This window comes from Elephas maximus, chromosome 2, assembly GCF_024166365.1.
Source record: "Elephas maximus indicus isolate mEleMax1 chromosome 2, mEleMax1 primary haplotype, whole genome shotgun sequence".
In the NCBI taxonomy this organism is placed as follows: Eukaryota; Metazoa; Chordata; class Mammalia; order Proboscidea; family Elephantidae; genus Elephas; species Elephas maximus.
In genome coordinates this window covers 220,628,930-220,648,653 of record NC_064820.1, presented here as the reverse complement: position 1 = coordinate 220,648,653, position 19,724 = coordinate 220,628,930, and the positions used below count along the sequence as shown (strand labels likewise).

Sequence of the window (19,724 nt, the reverse complement as noted above, 5' to 3'; positions counted from 1 at the left end):
AGGTATACGCCCAAGAGACCTAAAAGGAATGACACAGATACGTGTACACCTATGTTCATTACAGCACTAGTCACAATAGCCAAATGGTGGAAACGACCCAAATGTCCATGCATGGATGAATGAATAAACAATGTGGTATAGCCATAAAATAGAATGTTAGTCAGCCATAAAGATAAGTCCTGATACATGCTATAACATGGAAGAACCTTGAACACATGATGCTGAGTGAAGTAAACCATAATAAAAGGACAGATATTGTATGACCTCGCTTAGATGAAACTATGAGTGCAGGCAAATGTATAGAGACAAAGGTTTATTAGTGGTTGTCAGGGGCTGGGGACAGGGAGAGAGAGCAGCATTGTTTAGGAAGCATTGCGTTTCAGTTTACAGGATGAAAAATTCAGCCGTGGATATTGGTGATGGTTGTACGATGTGATTGATGTAACTAGTGTCACTGAATTGTACATGTGAAAATGTGTTATAAATATTTTTATAGCAACAAAAAAATTACCGCACATATGACTCACCCGAGGGTCTTGTCAAATGTGATTCTGATTCAGTAGCTCTGAGGTGGGGCCTGAGATTCTGCATGTCTAACAAGGTCCCAAGTGATGTCAGTGCCACTGGTCCTGAATCGGACTTTGAACAGCAGAGTTGAATCTACTCTTTGGAGCCCTGGTGGTGCAGTGGTTAAGCACTCAGCTACTAACAAAAAGGTTGGCAGTTTGAACCCACCAGCAGCTCCACGGGAGAAAGACGTGGCAGTCGGCTTTGTAAAGATGACAGCCTTGGAAACCCTGTGGGGCAGTTCTCCTCCATCCTATAGGGTCGCTAGGAGTAGGGATCGACTCGACAGCAACAGATTTTTTTAATCCACTCTATAAAATGCTTAAAAAATTTTTTTTTAATTTATTACCCATCCTTGCTAGTATATAAACCTTAACTGAACAGGAATCTTTGCAATTTTTGGCCATTGATTTAACCCAAGTGCCCAGAAGAGCTTCTGAAACATAGAAGATACTTAGTATGTATTTGTTAGCATATGAGCAAGTAAATGTCTTCATTCATGGCAGAGATGTATGATTATAATGGGGACTAGAAACGGCCTTCCCACGAGGCAGACTTCTAAAACTTCTGTGAATCCAGGAATCTGCGTGTGACTGGACGGCCTGAGTCAGTCTCCTCCTTTATGGTGTAGACTGACCAGTCTTCGGGATAGTAAAAACGCCATGTTGGCCTTCAGTTATCAGAGTAGCGGAAGCAACGATGTTTGTTATGTTGTTTTTAAAGAAATCCAATAAAGTTGTTGCCCCAAAGTAGACTCCAGCAGTGACCAACACCTTGGACCAACCCTTGGATAGTTCTGGAATATTTGCACAGGGAATCAGCACCTTAAAATCTCTGACTTAAGTCAGTTTGCATTTGAAAACCACAGCTCCCCGTCTTAGGGCTTCCCCCTTTGAACTTGACCTTATCATTCAGTAATTGCACTTGTGGAGTCTTGGGTCACTCCAGAAAGAAACTGGGTAATTGTAACAAGTTGTTAAATACCTACCCTGCCATTCCTCCAAGGCAATTCACTCTTAAAAATGGGCTGTGCTGGGGAAGAGTGCTGAGGCCATTGGAGTGGTGTATAAATGGTGACTTGGGTGAAGTGGAGAAGAGAAAATGGAGCCCAGTAAGAGACGTGGGTCAAGGATAGCACTGAGAGGAAACCTGCCATGTAAGGAACAAGGTGGAGAGGATGACGGTGTAAAGGGATAGCAATGGAGCTGCCAGAGAAGTAGAAGGAGAATCAGGGTGTCAGAGCAACAGACTTGAGTGTTCAAATGGAGAGAGTGGCCAATAAGATTAGCTGCTCTTCAGTGGGTATGGAAAGGAAGCGCAGATTGTTTGATGGAGCTACAAGGAGCTCACTGCTAATCTGGGCAGGGCAGTCAGAACCAGCTCAGACAGGTTTGAAGAGCAAGTGGCAGATAAGAATTCATTAAAGAGTTATGAAATATTTAAATAAATACCGGCCCTTACTGTCCCATTCATGACCATCTGTCACCTCCAACACATACGCACTTTTGTTTGAAAGCAAAATATGAAGGGTAGAGACATTTCACCACACCGCGCCAGTTGCCGTGGAGTTGATTGCCGCTCATGATGAGTCATGTGTCTCAGAGTAGAACTGTGCTCCATAGGGTTTCCAGTGGCTGGTTTTTTAGAAGTAGATCACCAAGCCTTTCTTCCAAGGTGCCTCTGGGTGGACTCGAACCTCCAGCTTTTTGGTTAGCAACTGAGTGTATTAGCTAAGTGCACCACCCAGGGACTACCTAGAGACATTTACATGAGTGGAAAGCAAACATTAGGGAAAACTACCTGTTTGGACACATATCATGAGGTGCAATGTGATTTTACAAATATTCAGTCAGTGCCAAATTCATTAATGATTTGGCCTCAGATGCCAGGGTTCATGGAAACTCTCGGCCATCACTTGACCTGGACTTCAGGAGGGGCCAGAGAGCTCAACAATCCAGACTGCTTGTTTTTTAGATCAAAAACTTAAGACCTGAGATCCGGTGGTGGCAGAAGTGATTTCCTGATTTCTACTTCCAACAGTTCTTTATACCTTGTTGAAATTTTTTAATTAATTTAAAGTGTATCTAGGTTCATAGATAGTAATAAGTTAATACAAGTCTGGGGTCCCTGGGTGGTACAAACGATTAATGCACTCGGGTGCTATGCAAAAGGTTGGAGGTTCGAGTCCACCCAGAGGTGCCATGGAAGAAAGGCCTGGTGATCTCCTTTTGAAAAATCAGCCATTAAAAACCCTATGGAACACAGTTCTACTCTGACACACATGGGGTCGCCGGGAGGCGGAATCAACTTCAGCAATTGTTTTTTAGTGCAAGTCTACTAGACTGGCAGACAAGGAAGGCAATTTAGCTTTTGTTCTAGATAAGTTGCCATTTTGCATAGACAGAGCCACACACGACACCCCCAAAGGGCTCAGTTGTGCAAATTAGATGGGTGGTTGACTTAGAGACCTGCAGCTGCAGGCCAGAGGGCTTGGCAGGCATTTCACCCCTCACCTGTCCACCAGTAGGCACCTTTGAACAGCACTGAAAAAAAAAAAAAAAACTTGTTGCCATCGAGTGGATTCCAACTCATAGCAACCCTATAGGACAGGGTAGAGCTATCCCATAGGGTTTCCAAGGAGCAGCTGGTAGATGCAAAGTGCCAGTCTTTTGGATAGCAGCTGCGCTCTTAACCATTTCACCACCAGGGCTCCTTGAGCAGCAGTGGACCTGCATAGCTGTGCACGCCAGCCCTGAGGCCTTGAGCTTTCCTCTTCCTATGGGAATGATGGCTAGACATGGATATCTATGACTTCACGTCATCCATGGAGTTGAGGTGTAATAAGCAAAGAGGTCCCCCAGATAAGGAGGTAATCCAAAGAGCAAGATTTAGACCCTTGGGCACCAACCAGTTGCTGTCGAGTCGATTCCTACTTACGGCAACCCCATGTGTGTCAGAGTAGAACTGCGCTCCACAGGGTTTTCAATGGCTGGTTTTTTTGAAAGTAGATCACCAGGTCTCTGTCCCGAGGCACCAGTGGGTGGGCTTGAACCACCAGCTTTTTGATTAACAGCCAAGCACGTTAACTGTTGCACCAACTAGGGACTCTAGACCTTGGGCAGGCATCATTAAGATTTGAAGACTATCGGATTGCTTTACAATTTCTCAGAGTTGTTTTGGCATGAATGCATGTATAGATTTTTAAAGAGCTGTTATGACTTCAGTGAGCCCTTCCGGAGGGGCTCAAGTTAGATGCCCAGGGAACCCCATTGGGTATGATATATGTATGTGTAGTTTGGAATGGTTGGACAGGTTTGCAATTTATAATTCAAACATATTAGTTTTGAGGTCAGGGCTCCCAGGGTCATAAAAAGCATGTCTCACCTGTAACCAGCTTCTTGGTGCAGAAGAGTTACAATGAGGATGAGGGGCTCCCCCGGCCCTGCCTGGTGCATCATGGGAAAAGAATTAGCTCAGTATACACCATTAACAAAGGGTTATGACACCCTGGCTACTTGGTCTCCTTCCTGGGCAGCAACCAGGGCAGATTTATGGGGTGGAAAATCTTTTTCAAAGCACTGGCTTAACCTCTCAGCTCCAGGGAGGGAGGTGTCAGCGCTCACTAACCGAAGTAAGAGCTTGGCAGGCATTGGACACTCACCATGCATGAACGCCTGGCTCCTTGCACCTCCAAATGGGAGACAGTCTGAGAAAAAGAAATATTGGTATGCGTGTCTGCTTTAAACGTTGTGCAGCCTCTGCCAACAGTTACTTGGGGAGAGAAATGGAAAAGGAGGGAAGGAGGACTCATCAAGCACCACACGCATAGTGGAGACATCATATGTGTTCTCCTTTTCCCGCGAGAGAGTCCCAGTTTTGTAAGCCTTTCACCAGTCAAACCATGTTTTATTTATTGCTATTGGTTATGTGTAGAATGGCCAGAGAGTTCACAGAATGCAGGAGATTAGGCCCTACCTGTACTTGAACTCATGAAACCAGCTCTCAGGGCCTTGAATACTTCTCACCATCAGCGTGGAAGAAGATATGCACAGAGACATGGGAAATAATTAAACCTGGGGCTGCGTGGAAGGGGCCTACAGTTAACTTTGAACAGTCATATGCAGGAACTTTTGGGCCACTCCACACGTGATTGATTTCTACCTTACTTGCGTGTATTAGGTTCTTAGGGCTTCCATAACGATGGACCACAAAGTGGGTAGCTTATAAGACAGACATTTATTCTCTCACAGTTCTGGAGGCTGGGACTCTGAATTCAGGGTGTCAGCAGGGCTGTGCTCTCTCTGAAGGCTCTAGGGGAAGACCCTTCCTTGTCTCTCCCAGCTTCTTCGAGCCCCAGGCATTTCTTTTTTTTTTAAATAATTTTTATTGTGCTTTAAGTGAAAATTGACAAATCAAGTCAGTCTCTCACCCAAAAACCCATATACACCTTGCTGCACACTCTCAATTACTCTCCCCCTCACGAGACAGCCCACTCTCTCCCTCCACTCTCTCTTTTTGTGTCCATTTCGCCAGCTTCTAACCCCCCTCCACCCTCTCATCTCCCCTCCAGGCAGGAGATGCCAACGTAGTCTCAAGTGTCTGCCTGATCCAAGAAGCTCGCTCCTGACCAGCATCCCTCTCCAACCCATTGTCCAGTCCAATCCATGTCTGAAGAGTTGGCTTCGGGAATGGTTCCTGTCCTGGGGCAACAGAAGGTCTGGGGGCCATGACCACCAGGGCCCATCCAGTCTCAGTCAGACCATTGAGTCTGGTCTTATGAGAATTTGGGGTCTGCATCCCACTGCTCTCCTGCTCCCTCAGGGGTTCTCTGTTGTGCTCCCTGTCAGGGCAGTCATCGGTTGTAGCCGGGCACCATCTAGTTCTTCTGGTCTCAGGATGATGTAGTCGCTGGTTCATGTGGCCCTTTCTGTCTTTTTGGCTTGTAATCGCCTTGTGTCCTTGGTGTTCTTCATTTTCCTTTGATCCAGGTGTGTTGAGACCAATTGATGCATCTTAGATGGCTGCTTGCTAGCATTTAAGACCCCAGACGCCACTCTTCAAAGCAGGATGCAGAATGTTTTCTTAGTAGATTATATTATCCCCCAGGAATTTCTTGGTGTTCCTTGTCTTGTAGTTGCATCTTTACATGGCGTCTTCCCTCCCTCTGTGTCTGTTTTTCTCTTTTATAAGGGCGCCACTCGTATTGGATCAGGAACCACTCTACTCCATTATGATCTCATGTTAACTGGTAACATTTCCAAAGACTCTATTTCCAAACAAGGTCACATTGACAGGTACCAGGGGTTAGGACTTCAACATATATTTTTGGGGAACACCATTCAATCCACATTGCCACATAGCTGCTCAAAGATGGAGAAGGTAGAGCTTGCAGTTCGGCCCTTGTAGGGAGAGAATGTCACTAGTTAAATAAACTAGTATCATTTGGTTCCAGAAGGGACTTCATGAAACATTGGTACCCTTCCTCATTTAATAGATAAGGAGGTAGGCGGGAGAGTGAAGGACACTCTGAGTGGTCAGGCTAGAGAAGCGGCTTCTCAAATCAATGACTCTGTGGCCTTGCCATTTCTATTTAATTTGATTGTGCCCATCCTGACACTTGCATATTGAATCTGGTAGAGTAGACCCATCTGGGGCAATGAGTCCATTTTTTTTTTTTTTTTAATTGAGGCTATTATAATACCCCCTCTTATGGGAAGCTTTGTATCAAAAGTTTGAAGGCAAGAGATGGATACCTGATCAAAATGAGCTGAACCAGTGGCAGAGCTATGAGCGGAGGCCAGGACATCTGCTATTCTTCTCTTGTGCTTGCCAAGGTTTTCCACTCTGCCAGAATTTTCTCATGAATAAAATTCTTGGAATTTTATAGAAAACAATGAATCCATGTGTCAGAGATTCACAAATGATACATGTTCCAGATGTGTAACGCGCCGTATTTTTAGCTTAGAGTTTTGATTTTAGCCAAACTCCTTCTGGACATGAACGGAATGATATACTGCTCCCATCCTGGTGTCTAGAGAAGGCTATTCCATAAAAGAAAGATGCAAATGTCCTGGTGAGCCTGGGGGTACTGTTCTGAGCAGATGCCATGCTTTCTAAAACCCAAATCACCTGAACCACAACCTAGACCTGAAAGCTTGAAAAATATGAGAAGTAGAATGGAACCATGAACTTCTCCACGAGGCTGCCATAGAAACACTTCCTTGTCTAAATTTATTAAAAATGAAGTTTTAGGGAAAGTTACAATACAAAGCACTGTAGATCCCATATCCTAGAAAAGAAACATTTCTTTAGGACTTTGAGAACCACTAATTTTTTACCAGATCCTATTCTAGGAAAAGAAATGGGGATTATTTTATAAGAATGTGGTATGTTCACTCATTCATTTATTTTCTTGTTATTTAAAGAATGCCAGGAGCATCCCAAAGACTGTATCAGCTGTTGTTAGCTGCTGTAGAGTTGATTCCCAACTCATGGGGACCTCATCCACAATGCCATCAGACCCTTGTGATCCATAGGGTTTTCACTGGCTGATTTTTGGAAATAGATCACCAGGCCTTTCTTCCTAGTCTGCCTTAGTCTGAAAGCTCCACTGAAACTTGTTCGGCATCATAGCAACATGCAGGCTTCCACTGACAGACAGGTGGTGGCCACACATGAGATGCATAGGCGGAGAATCAAACCTGAGTCTCCACGTGGAAGGTGAGAATTCTACCATGTAACAGTAGAATTCTGTGTACTGGTATCAGCTGTTGAGGGTACAGGATAGAGCCAAAAGAGTCATTGCTTCCTGCACAAAACTTATATTTGACATCAAACAAACTAGTCTAGAATTACAGCTGAAAACCGTGAAAGAACTGGACCCAGGACCAGAAAGGCTACATCACATGGGTGCCAACGTGACAAAACCTGCTCTTAACAATAAAAGAAAATATGCTAGATCATCCTTCTCTGCGTATATAACTTTTAAATTTAGCATTTACAAAGAATAGATGACTAATCATATACAAAAGACTGTGCCATTTTCCTGATATTTGGCTTATTAGAACAATATGACTAGAAATGGATTGTCCAATGACTGCCTTGGATCATCTGGAAAACTTGAGCCAGTCACATCATTGTTCCATAACGTGGTAATACTTTTAATCTAATATTACGGTTTATAAAAGCTTTTGCATACACTATCTTATTTGGTCTTCTGAGAGCCCTGGTTGGGAGCTGGGATGCTCTTATGAGCACCATCTTTATTTAATACTTGAGGAAATGGAGATTCTAGAAGGTAGAGGCAGCACTTCTCAAACTTGACTGCATGCAGCTCACTGGGGGTGTTGTTATAAAGCAGATTCTGACCTGGCAAGGCTGGGGCCCCAGAACCTCAATGGTGAGTGTTCCTGGTCATCATTACACAGCACTTGGAGCAGGAATGGGTTAAAGAATTTAAAAAGCAAACCATTCGTCATAGAGTTGACTCCAACTTACCACAACCCCATGTTTGTAGAGTAGAACTGCTCCATAGGGTTTTCAAGGCTTTGACCTTTTGAAAGCAAATCACTGGGCCTTGCTTCCGAGGTGCCTCTTGGTAGGTTTGAACCACCAACCTTTTGGTTAGAATCGAGCACTTAACCATTTGCGCCATCCCAAGGTGATACAGAGAGCAAGGGATAGAATTCGGGTTCAAATTCAGGTCTTCTGATTCCAAACCCAGTGTGGTTAGGCTCTAGCATTCTGTCTCCTATGTTCTGGTGTACTTCCATGTTTATTTTAAATTTGGGAATAAAAAGTAAAAAAAAAAAAATAATAGAATCTCTTCATCTCAAATAAATTATTTGAAACTAGATAAAAATAAGGTAAAGCCTTTGATGAATATTCTCAGAGTTCTATAGGATAACAATGACCATAAAACAAAACAGGTATTGAACACCAAGAGTAGAATAAGCCCTGCACCAAACAGGAAAACCGGGTGGTATTGAGTCAGTCTCAACTCACGGGGATTCCACGTGTGTCAGAGTAGAACTGGGCTCCGTAGAGTTTTCAGTGGCTGATTTTTCAGAATAGATCTCTCAGCCTTACTTCTGGGGTGCCTCTGGGTGGCCTCGGACTGCCAGCCTTTTGGCTAGCAGTCATGCATGTTAGCCATCTGCACCACCCAGGGATTCCATGCCAAACAAAGAGGGAGTTCAGGTGATCACCAGACAGAGGGAGTGGTGACTGGTTTCTTTGTACTTCCATTTCAAACATACAAACAGAATGTTTCCACTCAAAGTTTTCACTGTTTGTCCATCCCTAAAGCCGCTTGGGGCAGCAGGAGAGTGTTTTCAGGAGAAACAAGAAAACTTTTAACATCACATATATACTGTTACTTAAACAGTTAAGTGACATTTGCCAGGCTAAATAGTCCCATCTCATTCTCCTTGCAAATGCATTCAGAGTTGTTTGAAATTGTGTTTGTTGGGTTTCTGATTTCCCAAGATGTATTTTAGTCTATTTTTCATTATATGGGGTGTAACCATTTTTCCTTTGAAACTTTTCTACAAAGCGCCAATCTCTCAGAATATTTCTAGGAAATCGAATACTTCTCTCGCAACTTTGGAAAAGTTCATTTTCTAGTAAGCCGCCCCGCCCCTTATATTCTCTAGCTATCCCCTCGTTTAAGCCTATGTGGGTTTAATGTAAAACAGTGCAATATTGTGCCTCACGGTAAGACAACCGCAGACATATTGCCAGTGGCAGTTAACTCCCAAACCTCTGGGAACTCCGAGTCGCTGGTGACACATGCCATTAATCTTACAAAAATGCATCACCTCGTTTTGACATGATAGGTTGCTTTTTTTTTTTTTTTTACTTGCAGTGTAATGGTGGAACTTCATATAATTTCATGACTTAATTCTATAGTTAATATGAACATCAGCAAAAATACGATGCTAAGAAACCATTTGGATACTAGGAACGTACATGCAAAGGAGCCTGCCCTGAATATGCTTCTATTTTAGTAAAGGGGTCAGGGGAGAAGAATGTCCGCAAAGAAAGTTCACAGGGCCAGCCAGGCCTACTCAGAGCTGAAGAGAAATCCAGTGAGTTCAGAAGAGGGAAGCTTGGCTGAACGTCACAGAGGAGATGGCTCTCCAGCAGAGTCTTTTCTGAAGAGCTATACGCAGGGGGAGGAGCCCTGGTGAGCAGTGGTTAAGTGCTCAGCTGCTAACTGAAAGGTTGGTGGTTTGAACCCACCAACCACTCTGCAGAAGAAAGATGTGGCAGTCTGCTTCTGTAAAGATTACAGCCTTGGAAACCCTATGGGGCGGTTCTACTTTGCCCTATACCGTCACTGAGTCGGAATCGACTTGACAGCAATGGGTTTGGTTAGCACGCTTGGCTGGCAACTGAAAGGTTGGTGGTTTGAGTTCACCCAGAAGTGCCTCAAAAGAAAGATCTGGCCCCCCCAAAAATTCAAAATGGGTTAAGGACCTAAATGCGTAAACTAAAACCATAAAATTCTTAGAAGAACAAGCAGGGGCAATGCTGTCAGGCCTAGCTTTCAACAATGGATTACCTAATGTAATAACAAAAGCACAAACAGCAAAAGACAAAAGAAATAAATAGGAGCTCGTAAAAATTAATAACTTTTGTTCATCAAAAGACTTTACAAGAAAAAAAGAAAAGACAAGCTACCAACTGGGAGAATATCTTCAGAAACCATGTATCTGACAAGAATCTAATAATCAAAATATACAGGAAACTGTGACAACTTAACAACAAAAAGACAGATAACCCACTCATAAAATGGGCAAAGGAATTTCACCAAAGAGAACATTTAGATGGCCACCAAATGCATGAAAAGATGTTCAGTGTCATTCACCATATTAAAAAAAAAAAGAGAGAGAGATGCAAATCAAAACCACAATGAGATACCACATTTCACTCCCACTAGGATGGCTAAGATAAAAAATAATAACAATAAAAAATGTTGGTGAGAAGATGTGGAAATTGGAACCCTTATCCATTGCTGATGGGAATGCAAAATGGTGCAGCCAAAACATTGTGGCAGTTCCTCAGAAAACTAAAAATAGAACTACCATCTGACCCAGCAATTCCACTCCTGGGTATATACCTAAAAGACTTGAAAGGAGAGACTTGAAAAGAGACTTGTACACCAGTGTTCACTGCAGCACTATTCACGGTAGCCCAAATGTGGAAACAACCTAAATGCCCATCAACAGATGAATGGATAAACAAAACGTGGTACATAAATACAAGGGAACACTACTCAGGCAGCAGGAGAAATGAAGTCTGGATACATGCTACAGCATGGATGGAGCTCGAAGACATGCTGAGCGAAATAAGTCAATCACAAAAGAAAAAATATTGTATGATCTCACTTATATAAAAAAAGATAAGAAAAGGCAAATGTGTAGAGACCCAAGTTTGTTAGTGGTTACTAGGGGTGGGAGAGAGGGGGAAAAGGGTTTAACGGTGTTAGAAAAATTGCATTGATTAAGGGTAGGGTTGCACAGCAGATTATTGTAATTGCTGTCAATAAGTTGTACACCAGTAAAAAGTTGAATAAGCAAAAAAAAGAATTCACTGAGGTGTTTTTCAGATTTTCAAACTTCAGTCATCTGTTGTTGAACTGGAAAAAAAAAAAAAGCCTCTGCCAACTCACAGCAATCCTCCTACTTTTTCATGCAGACCCTCCAAATACCACGTTCTACCCATGTAGCTGCAGGCAGTGATCTAGGTGCCTGAGTAATAGTATGCCTGGAATTTATCTAGTGTTCATAGGTTTAAAACAAAACACTTTCACAACCTGTACAATAATTCTGCAAGATAAGCAGAACCAGTATTTTTTAATCACCATTGAGCCAATTAAAAAAAAAAAAAATTGAAGCAGAAAATTCTATTAAGCAGACTATCTAAATTAACATAGCTAGTTAGTAGATGGAGCCCTGGTGGGGCAGTGGTTAAAATGCTTGGCTGCTAACCTAAAGGTCGCGATTTAGGTCAGTGGTTCGACCCACCAGCTGCTCCATGGGAGAAAGATGTGGCAGTCTACTTCCGTAAAGATTTATAGCCTTGGAAACCCTATGGGCCAGTTGTACTCTGTCCTATAGTGTCACTATGAGTTGGAGTCTACTAGATGGCAATGGGTTTGGTTTGGTTAGTTAGCAGACTGAAAATGGAAATCTAGTCTCCTGATTTTGAATTCACTAACAATCTGGATTCCTTAAAAGTTTTTTTCTTTGGGAGGATGGGTTGTTCTGACATTTGTGGAACCCAAAGTAAACATTTCATAGCATCTTCAAATTATTGTCATTGAAGAAAAATATTGAAGAAAAATAAAGCAAAACAAAATAAACAGAGTGATAGACAAAAAAAGAAAAGAAAGGTCTGGCAATCTGTTTCTGAAAAATCAGCTATTTAAACCCCCCAAAAAAATTTTTTTTTTTTTATTTACAGCATATAAAAAAAAAATTTTTTTTTTTTTTTTTTTTTTACAGCATATACCTCTACTCTGACACCGTGAGGTCACCATGAGTCAGAGTTGACTCGATGGCAATAGTTTTTTTTAAATGCTAAGGGGAGGGAAAAGCACACTGTAGAAGGGAAAAGGGTAAGAACAGGTGAGAAAGGAAGAATTCAGTTTCTCTCATCTGCCCTGGTGGATGTGGTTAAAGACAGGAATACAAAAAAGTAACCTGAAATGCTCTATTAATAAAGATTATGTAGCGTCGACACCACCCTGGGTCTCGTTCCCTTAGCACTGGGCTGGCATTGTGAGTTATAAAACTGCTTGATGGTGAAGCCATACCATATTGGAGGAATACGCTCTTTAAATGGACTTCGTTTTTCTATATACGTGTTCCCTTTGAGGTAAATCCAAGATTTTTTTATACTTTTGAGGGTCTAAAATAGCAGTGTGTTAAATTAGAAAAACGTGAACATGAAACTAGTTGCTAAATACATGATTTAGTCGTTTCCTTCACGGAGGAATCAAGAAGGAAATAATATCAAGAAGGGGACAAAATGGTTCAGACCCAGCTTAATGCAGCACCTTGAGCTTGCAACATTTTGCTTTTTACTTTTTTTTTTTTTGCATGTTGTAGTTAAAAGACACAGCAGTCAGATGAAGCTTCTTGATACATGACATAGCAGCTGGATTAGAATTGCAGAAGTCTGGTATGCACATTTGGAACAAAAGCTTCCGAAAGACTGACTTGTTGGTGTTGGGCTAATGGCCGTAGAGAGTAAGGGGTCTTTTCCTTTGTGCATTGTTTGTTTGTGCTGTATTTCCCTTTTCCAAGTGTGATTTAGGAGCTGGACTTTCCAGAAGCATCTATTGCGTGCTTTTTTCCTTGAAGAGGAACTATAAACCATAGGGCTTCAGACAGCCTGATAAGCAGTTTTCCAGCGTCACTAAGTCCACCAAATGTCATTAAGTCCCCCACAGTGTCCACCAAAGTGGTGAGGGCTCCAGCATATTTGTAAATGGCGTACCTCCCCGTTTTTCCTTGTGTTATTCATTAAGAGAAGGCAGGCATCCACTTGCTAGGAATACATCCCAATACTCAGCCATCTCTTTGGGTCTGAAGAATCTGATTAACCAAAGAAAAGGTTTGTTGATTTAAACCATTAAATCAGAAGTAACTAAATGTGTCTGGGGACCTATTGTTGTGTATCTCTTTAAAAAAAAAAAAAAAAGTTACCATCAAGTCAATTCTGACTCATGGCAACCCCATGTGTGTTAGAGTAGAACCGCGCTCCATAGGGATTTCAGTGGCTGATTTTTCAGTAGATCACCAGACTTTTTTCCAAGGTGCCTCTGGCTGGACTTGAACCTCCAACATTTTGGTTAGCAGTTGAGTATGGTAACCATTTACACCACGCAGGGAGAAAAGCACTTGCTGGTGTCCAACATGTTCTACACTTACTTTTCTGACCCTTTAATTCCATCCGAAATCCTGGGCACTTATGCCCTCATCCTTCCTCTGACTCTTCTGTCCACCAGCCTGTCTCTCTAGGTGGTTCCAACTCTTCTGTGTGAGAAACAGCCCTGATCTCCCCACATCCGTGACAAGACAGGGCAATAAAGCCCTTTGTTTTCCCCCATGAAACCTCCCCTGACCTATCTCTTCTTTCTTCCAGTAACACCAAGAGAGGGTGCTGGTGTGCAGCTTTGGGGAACGATTCCGCTCAGAGACGCAGCAGAAGTAACTGTAGACTTTACTTTTCTCCTTTAATCCTGTCTCCTCATCTGTGGAGGGCGGTGACTATTGACCTCACAGGATGATTGTAAGGAGTAAATAACCGTATCTGATACAGTATAAGATGCCATTGTGTGTTAGTTATCTAGAACAGCCTTAAGGCAAATATCGTAATGGGTGTCTTTAAAGAACAGAAATTGATTTTCTCACAGTTCAGGAGGCTAAAAGTCTGAATTCAGGGCATGGCTCTAGGGAGAGGTCTTTCCTTGTCAGTAGCCCTGTGAGTTCCTTGGTATTCCTTGGCATGTGTCTTCCCCCTGGGTATGTCTCTGTGTCTACTCTGACCTTTGTATAACTCAGAAGTGATGAGGTCTAGGACCCACCCTACTTCAGTAAGAACTCATTAACATAACACAAGAAAACCCCCATTTCCAAACAGGGTCATGTTTACAGGTACAGGGGTTAGGATTTTAACACGTATTAGGGGGACACAATTCAATCCATAACACATTGATTATAAAAGCTACCATTATTTCATCTACTGTCAAAGAAGAAGAAAGCTACCAGTTAAAACTCTGACATGCCATTGATTGTAAGATGCATCCAGGTTTCCAAACTGGAAAAGTGTGAAAACTTGTGTGTTTTAATATCCAATGAAATGTGAGTTAATAAGATAATGCATGTAAAATTCTTCCCGAGTCCGCTTTACTTACTATGTGACGGATCAGCTGTTTATGTGTCAAGAGAAGGTGACTAAAAGGTATTTTATCCATCACAGTATGAGGAGTTAAGTGATGTACCAAATTCTGCTAGATATGGGCAAGAGAATTTTAGAAAGAGTTTTGCATTGGCCTGTAATGAAACGAGAATTCTGGCAGGAAAGGCTGGCTATTGATTTAAGATGTCCTTGGCTTCCTACAGCTAATAGTCTTTTGTGGAGAGGCATCAGGATCCTGAAATCTTTTGCTGGAAATGTCAGTATTTCCACAGAGTACATCTGACGTTTGGTTTCTCCTTTCGAGTTTACAATCTAAACATTTTGGATTCTTCATTGTATCTAAATTTAGTTACTTGGAAACAGAAGAGTATTTGAGTCTTAGAATTTGCAATATAATCTAGTTGAGTCCTCACCCCTTTCTGGAACTACAGGTAAACGTCACAGTTACCACAATCCAAAGGAACAATGCTCTTGTGTTATTTGTATATTTGATATTTAAATGAAATAATAAACACTGTAACACTAGCATAGCAGTGCCTGTTGTTTGCAGGTAATTTGTTTAAAATGTACGTGTTTTAGGAATTTAAGTTTATTAAAAAAAAAAAAATGGCATTGGTAAACTGCCACTAGCCACATCGGAATATCCCAACTTTCCTGGAGCTACAGAAAAAAAACACTCCCCCACACTAGCACACACCAATCTAAAGTTCAGGGCTTTTTATAGTAACATAGAAACAGGCATATTAAATTATTATGCCACATTTCTACCAGCCTTTGACGTTTTTCGAATTCTCTGCTATGAAGTAACCCAAACAGTTCTCAAGCCTCGTGGCTGCCGAAGGTTTTGAAAGAATAACCTGTACGTGTTAACTAAGGCATCTACCGATGCCCCTGGCAGGCAGGCAGGCAGGTAGGTAGTGACATCCCCCACTCAACAAAGGAGGAAGAGGCCAGAGGGCAGGAAAATCGGACACGAGTCAAGGCCAGGAGCAGGCGCTTGCAGAGCTGGAGTTAAAGAACTCATGTGTTCCTGGTTACCAGGCCTGTGTTTGGCACTCCTTTCCGGCTTTAATCCTATGGGGGCTGGATTCTCTCTCCCCTTTGAAGTCCAAGGGCTGCTGGGCAGGGAGATTCCATGTATCTGCCTTTGTCATTCATCCTTAACCAAAGTGCACATAGAAACGTCAAGTGAGGGACCCAGAGGCACTGTTGGTCCGTAGCATTTATTTTCTTCTGAAGAAGAGCAGCTAACTTCAGTGATCATGGCTGTCGAAGTAGGTCTCTGAAGACTGCTCTGCAGATTCATTTCCTCCCTACATTGTTAAAATGTGTTAAATTGTCTGGAATGTGTATGTACCTGCGTGTGTGCGTGCGTGTGTGCGTGTGTGCGTGCGTGTGTGTGATTTTTTTTTGTTTCCTTTTCCTGAGCTATACTTCATTGTAGGTGTTCTGAAGCTGTTGTTTAATCAGAACCCTTTGGCGGCATGGTTTTTGATGGCTCCATCTTTCCAGAATGTGGGCTCTTTTTCACCCTTTTGGAAGTGTTTACCCTGAACCGTCGTCATTTTTTAGGCTGTTTTGCTCTCAGGGACCAACCAACTCCGGACTTGCTTTTGAGCTTCTGCAGCGTATCACTTTTCTCATTCGTATGCAGTATTAACTTTGAGAAGAATTTTAAGATGAAGATAAAAAAAAGCGTGCCTCTCTTATCTCTAGCGTTTGTAAAGCTTAAAAAAAAAATCGATCTCAATTAACTTTGATTTCTTTCTTTAGAAAACCATGTGCTGAAATAATCCTTCGCCAGATGTGAGAATGAGTTCCTCTCCCTGCAAACACATATTTTAGCCTCATTTAGTTCTAATAGTTTGGCCCAGGCTTTTCAACTTTACACTACCTTTATTTGGTCAATGGCTTTGTTTTCAAAAGTACTTTACTTGACCTGGGGGATATACTACTATTTTAAAATTATTATTATTTTTTTGGTGATGGAAGCCATTTTCTTTTTAGTTTGTAATTGAAAAGTTAGCCTGTCCATTATTTGTAAGCTATTTCTGCCAGTTTCGGATCTAAATCACACATTTATAAATGCGTCTCGTCATCTGTGAGCCAAAATTAACACTACGTAGTGTGTTATTCCCCTCCAAGCCTTGGGTGGGTCTTTGGGACAGGAAGGAGAAGGAGCACGGCTACCAGCCTGCTTTTTGTTGTGCCTGGGTAAAATCCTGCTGTGAGAAGGCAGGGTCTGTTTTGCAAAGATTATTTAAGAAGCTGTAATTTTTCTCCTTTATTATTTAATATGACAACACTAAGTCTCTGGTGTCTATTTCAGGTATGAGCCCACTTCTCTGAATTTACACAGATTCCTTGGTCGTTTCGCACAGTTTGCAGCCAGCAGAGAGCTCGTAACCCACCTCACCCGATGTTCAGGATGCCATTTCTCCATGCCCCACTTTGCTGCTGCCTTGCGTGTTTCTGTCTGTTTGTTGGTGTGTTTGGTTTTACTCTAGGTTCAAGGTGCATTGATTTTTTTTTTTTTTTCTTGTGCCTGATTCTGGTTCTCCAGCTAGCAAAACCAAGTCTTTTGTGTGTTCTGCATTACTGTTTAAACCTCTGGTTTAGTCTGTCCCAGAGTCACCAGGGCTGTGATTTTCGGGATGCTAAAGAAGTTTGCAGGGGCTGGGGGGGTGGGGGGTGTATTATCTGTGCACAGACATCTGGTCACCACTCTGAGGGCGGAAGCTTTGTGTTTGTTAACTTCTGATTCTTCCGACTCACAGTCTTGTAGTCCAGGGGATCAGGCAGTGAGGTTCATGTACTTGGGAACCTATAAAAAAAGCTGGGGACTTAGAAAACGAGTGATATGGATGGTCTGTGGGTAGGTGTGTGCTAGACTGGTAGATGAGTATGTACTGGGTGGGGAGAGATCTTTATACAATTGTGTGTGTTTCCTAAAGATTATGATACAAGTAGGCAGGAAGATCTCTACCTCAGAATGGCTGCTTCATAAGTCTCTGTTACTGGTGGGGAGCATCCTTAATTATTTAAAGGTCAACTGAAGGAATAAAAAGGTAGTGCTAATTTAAACACAGATCCCAAACCAAAAGGTGCAAGGAGGACCTAGTTGGCTGTAGAGGCAAGAGGGGCAGAGAGCTGAACATAAGTCATTTGATCACTAATTCTCTGGCTGGTCTTGGCAAGTTCACTTCAAGGTAAGTCTGGATCTACTGGACCTCATATTTTTCATTTGGAGATGAGAAATTTGGACTAGAAGGTCTCCGTGGTCCTCCCTGGGCCCCAAGTTCATTTGAAAAATTTGTACTCTGACCGGTATTGGTTTCTCACTAAACCAGTTGCCGTCAGGTTGACTCTGACTTACGTCAACTCCATGTGGGTCAGAGCAGAGCTGCATTCCATAGGGTTCTCAATGGCTAATTTTTCAGAAGTAGATTTCCAGGCCTTTCTTCTGAGTTACGTCCTGGTAGACTCAAACCTCCAACCATTTATTTGGCAGCCAAACATGTTAGCCATTTGCATCACCCAGGAAATCTAGTTTCTCACTAAGTGATAGCCACACTGGGGACACCAAAGGACCAAGTTATAAATGTGCTACACACACAATTACTTTTTCTATTATAGAAACCACGTTGCATTGTCTTGTGGATGCTCTGTGTCATTGCTGCACAGTAACGTGCTTAAGGTAGCTGAAATTTCCAAATCAAGTTCATCTTTGCTGATTTGGCCATAGAGTACAAGGACAGCCAGAGGCTAACAACTTGTTTAACTTAAAACCACAGAAAAAAAAAAAAAAACTTCCAACAAGGAGAGTTTTCTATTTCTTCTTACCAAACCATGCAAGAGAGCCAACATATTAATAAAAAGTAAAGACAGCAATCCAGATATTCTAAACATCCTGGTATTTGGACGCATCTGGATAATTCACAGCTTTTTGTTGTTGTTCATTGAGCATCCAGATGTTCGCCATTATGGAAGCACCACTTGAAACTCCATTTCAGCTAATAACTTAGAGTGGAAAAATTCATATCTTTGTCCGCTTGTCCTTTGGTGCTCCATTTTCCTCCCCCCTCACCCTTCTTCTAAGTACCTCTTCCTCAAAATCTCCTGGGATTGTGGCAGTTTTGCCAGATGCTTATAGGTGTTAGCCTTCACATTACTTTTTTTAATCTTCATGACCATTCTGTACCCTGTCTGCTTGAATTATAGGTTGCATTTGTCAAATAATGACACATGCAATTGAATGTCTTCTAAGACCTTTGAAATTCTACTTCCTTAAGTTGAGATTAAAGTGGGTATTATCTGCATGGCTGCAGTCAAGCCCGGGATATGTAAAAGTTTTCCTAGGCTGGCCAGACCTGACTCCTGTGGTCTGGAGGAAGGATAGAAAGGCCCTTTTCTGCTTCTGAAAGGTAGAAATGGATCCCGTGAAAACAACCTAGAATGTAGGCCCACTTAAAAGTGACTCTAAAGTCAACAACTTCTTGAAACATGACTGTCCTTTGGGGTATCCTGAGTATGTGTCTCTTTGGGCATTCAGGAAGCATTATCGGTTGTGAGCGAGGACCAGTCGCTGTTTGAGTGTGCCTACGGAACACCTCACCTGGCCAAGGCAGAGATGACCGCGTCCTCCTCCAACGATTATGGACAGACATCAAAGATGAGTCCGCGCGTCCCTCAGCAGGACTGGCTGTCTCAACCCCCCGCCAGGGTCACCATCAAGATGGAATGTAACCCCAACCAGGTGAACGGCTCAAGGTAAGGAGACTGCTAACACCTGTCTCCTGTGACCTCTTGCTTTCAGATCACTTGAAAGGGCAAGGCTGAAACGCATCCCACTTCTCCAGAGAGTGTTTCAGAAAGCAGGGCCCTTGGACAGTAAATTGGGGCAACGTTGAGAAAATGTGTTTTCCAGTGGTTGGTGTTGAGGATTAAGGTTGTAAAACTGGTAGTATATTTACCAAGCGCTCTCTTTGAAGATATGGTATTCAATTCCGTTCCCCAGGCAGGAGGACTCAGTGGGAGGGGAGACTGGCTTGCTCACATATGGCAGAATTCATCTCTGAGGTTTTTATTGCCTGGGAAGTAATGCTGTCTTCTGTTTTTATGGAGGGGGAGTGTCAGGTCGTGGCCAGGCAGTACAGCGTATGTCCAAGCCATTTACCTTTGCTGGTGGGTCCCCTTTCCTCGCCGTCCCCTTTCTTGATGCCTGC

General features: G+C 42.6%; 1 protein-coding gene across 1 annotated transcript in view; it reads left to right on the top strand.

Moving 5' to 3' along the window:
* ERG (ETS transcription factor ERG) overlaps positions 1-19,724 on the top strand; it is a 155,851-nt gene that overhangs the window by 49,568 nt on the left and 86,559 nt on the right. The window contains exon 2 of the mRNA XM_049874842.1: positions 19,052-19,269. Coding sequence (XP_049730799.1) covers positions 19,052-19,269 — 218 coding nt within the window. The remainder of the gene's footprint in view (positions 1-19,051; positions 19,270-19,724) is intronic.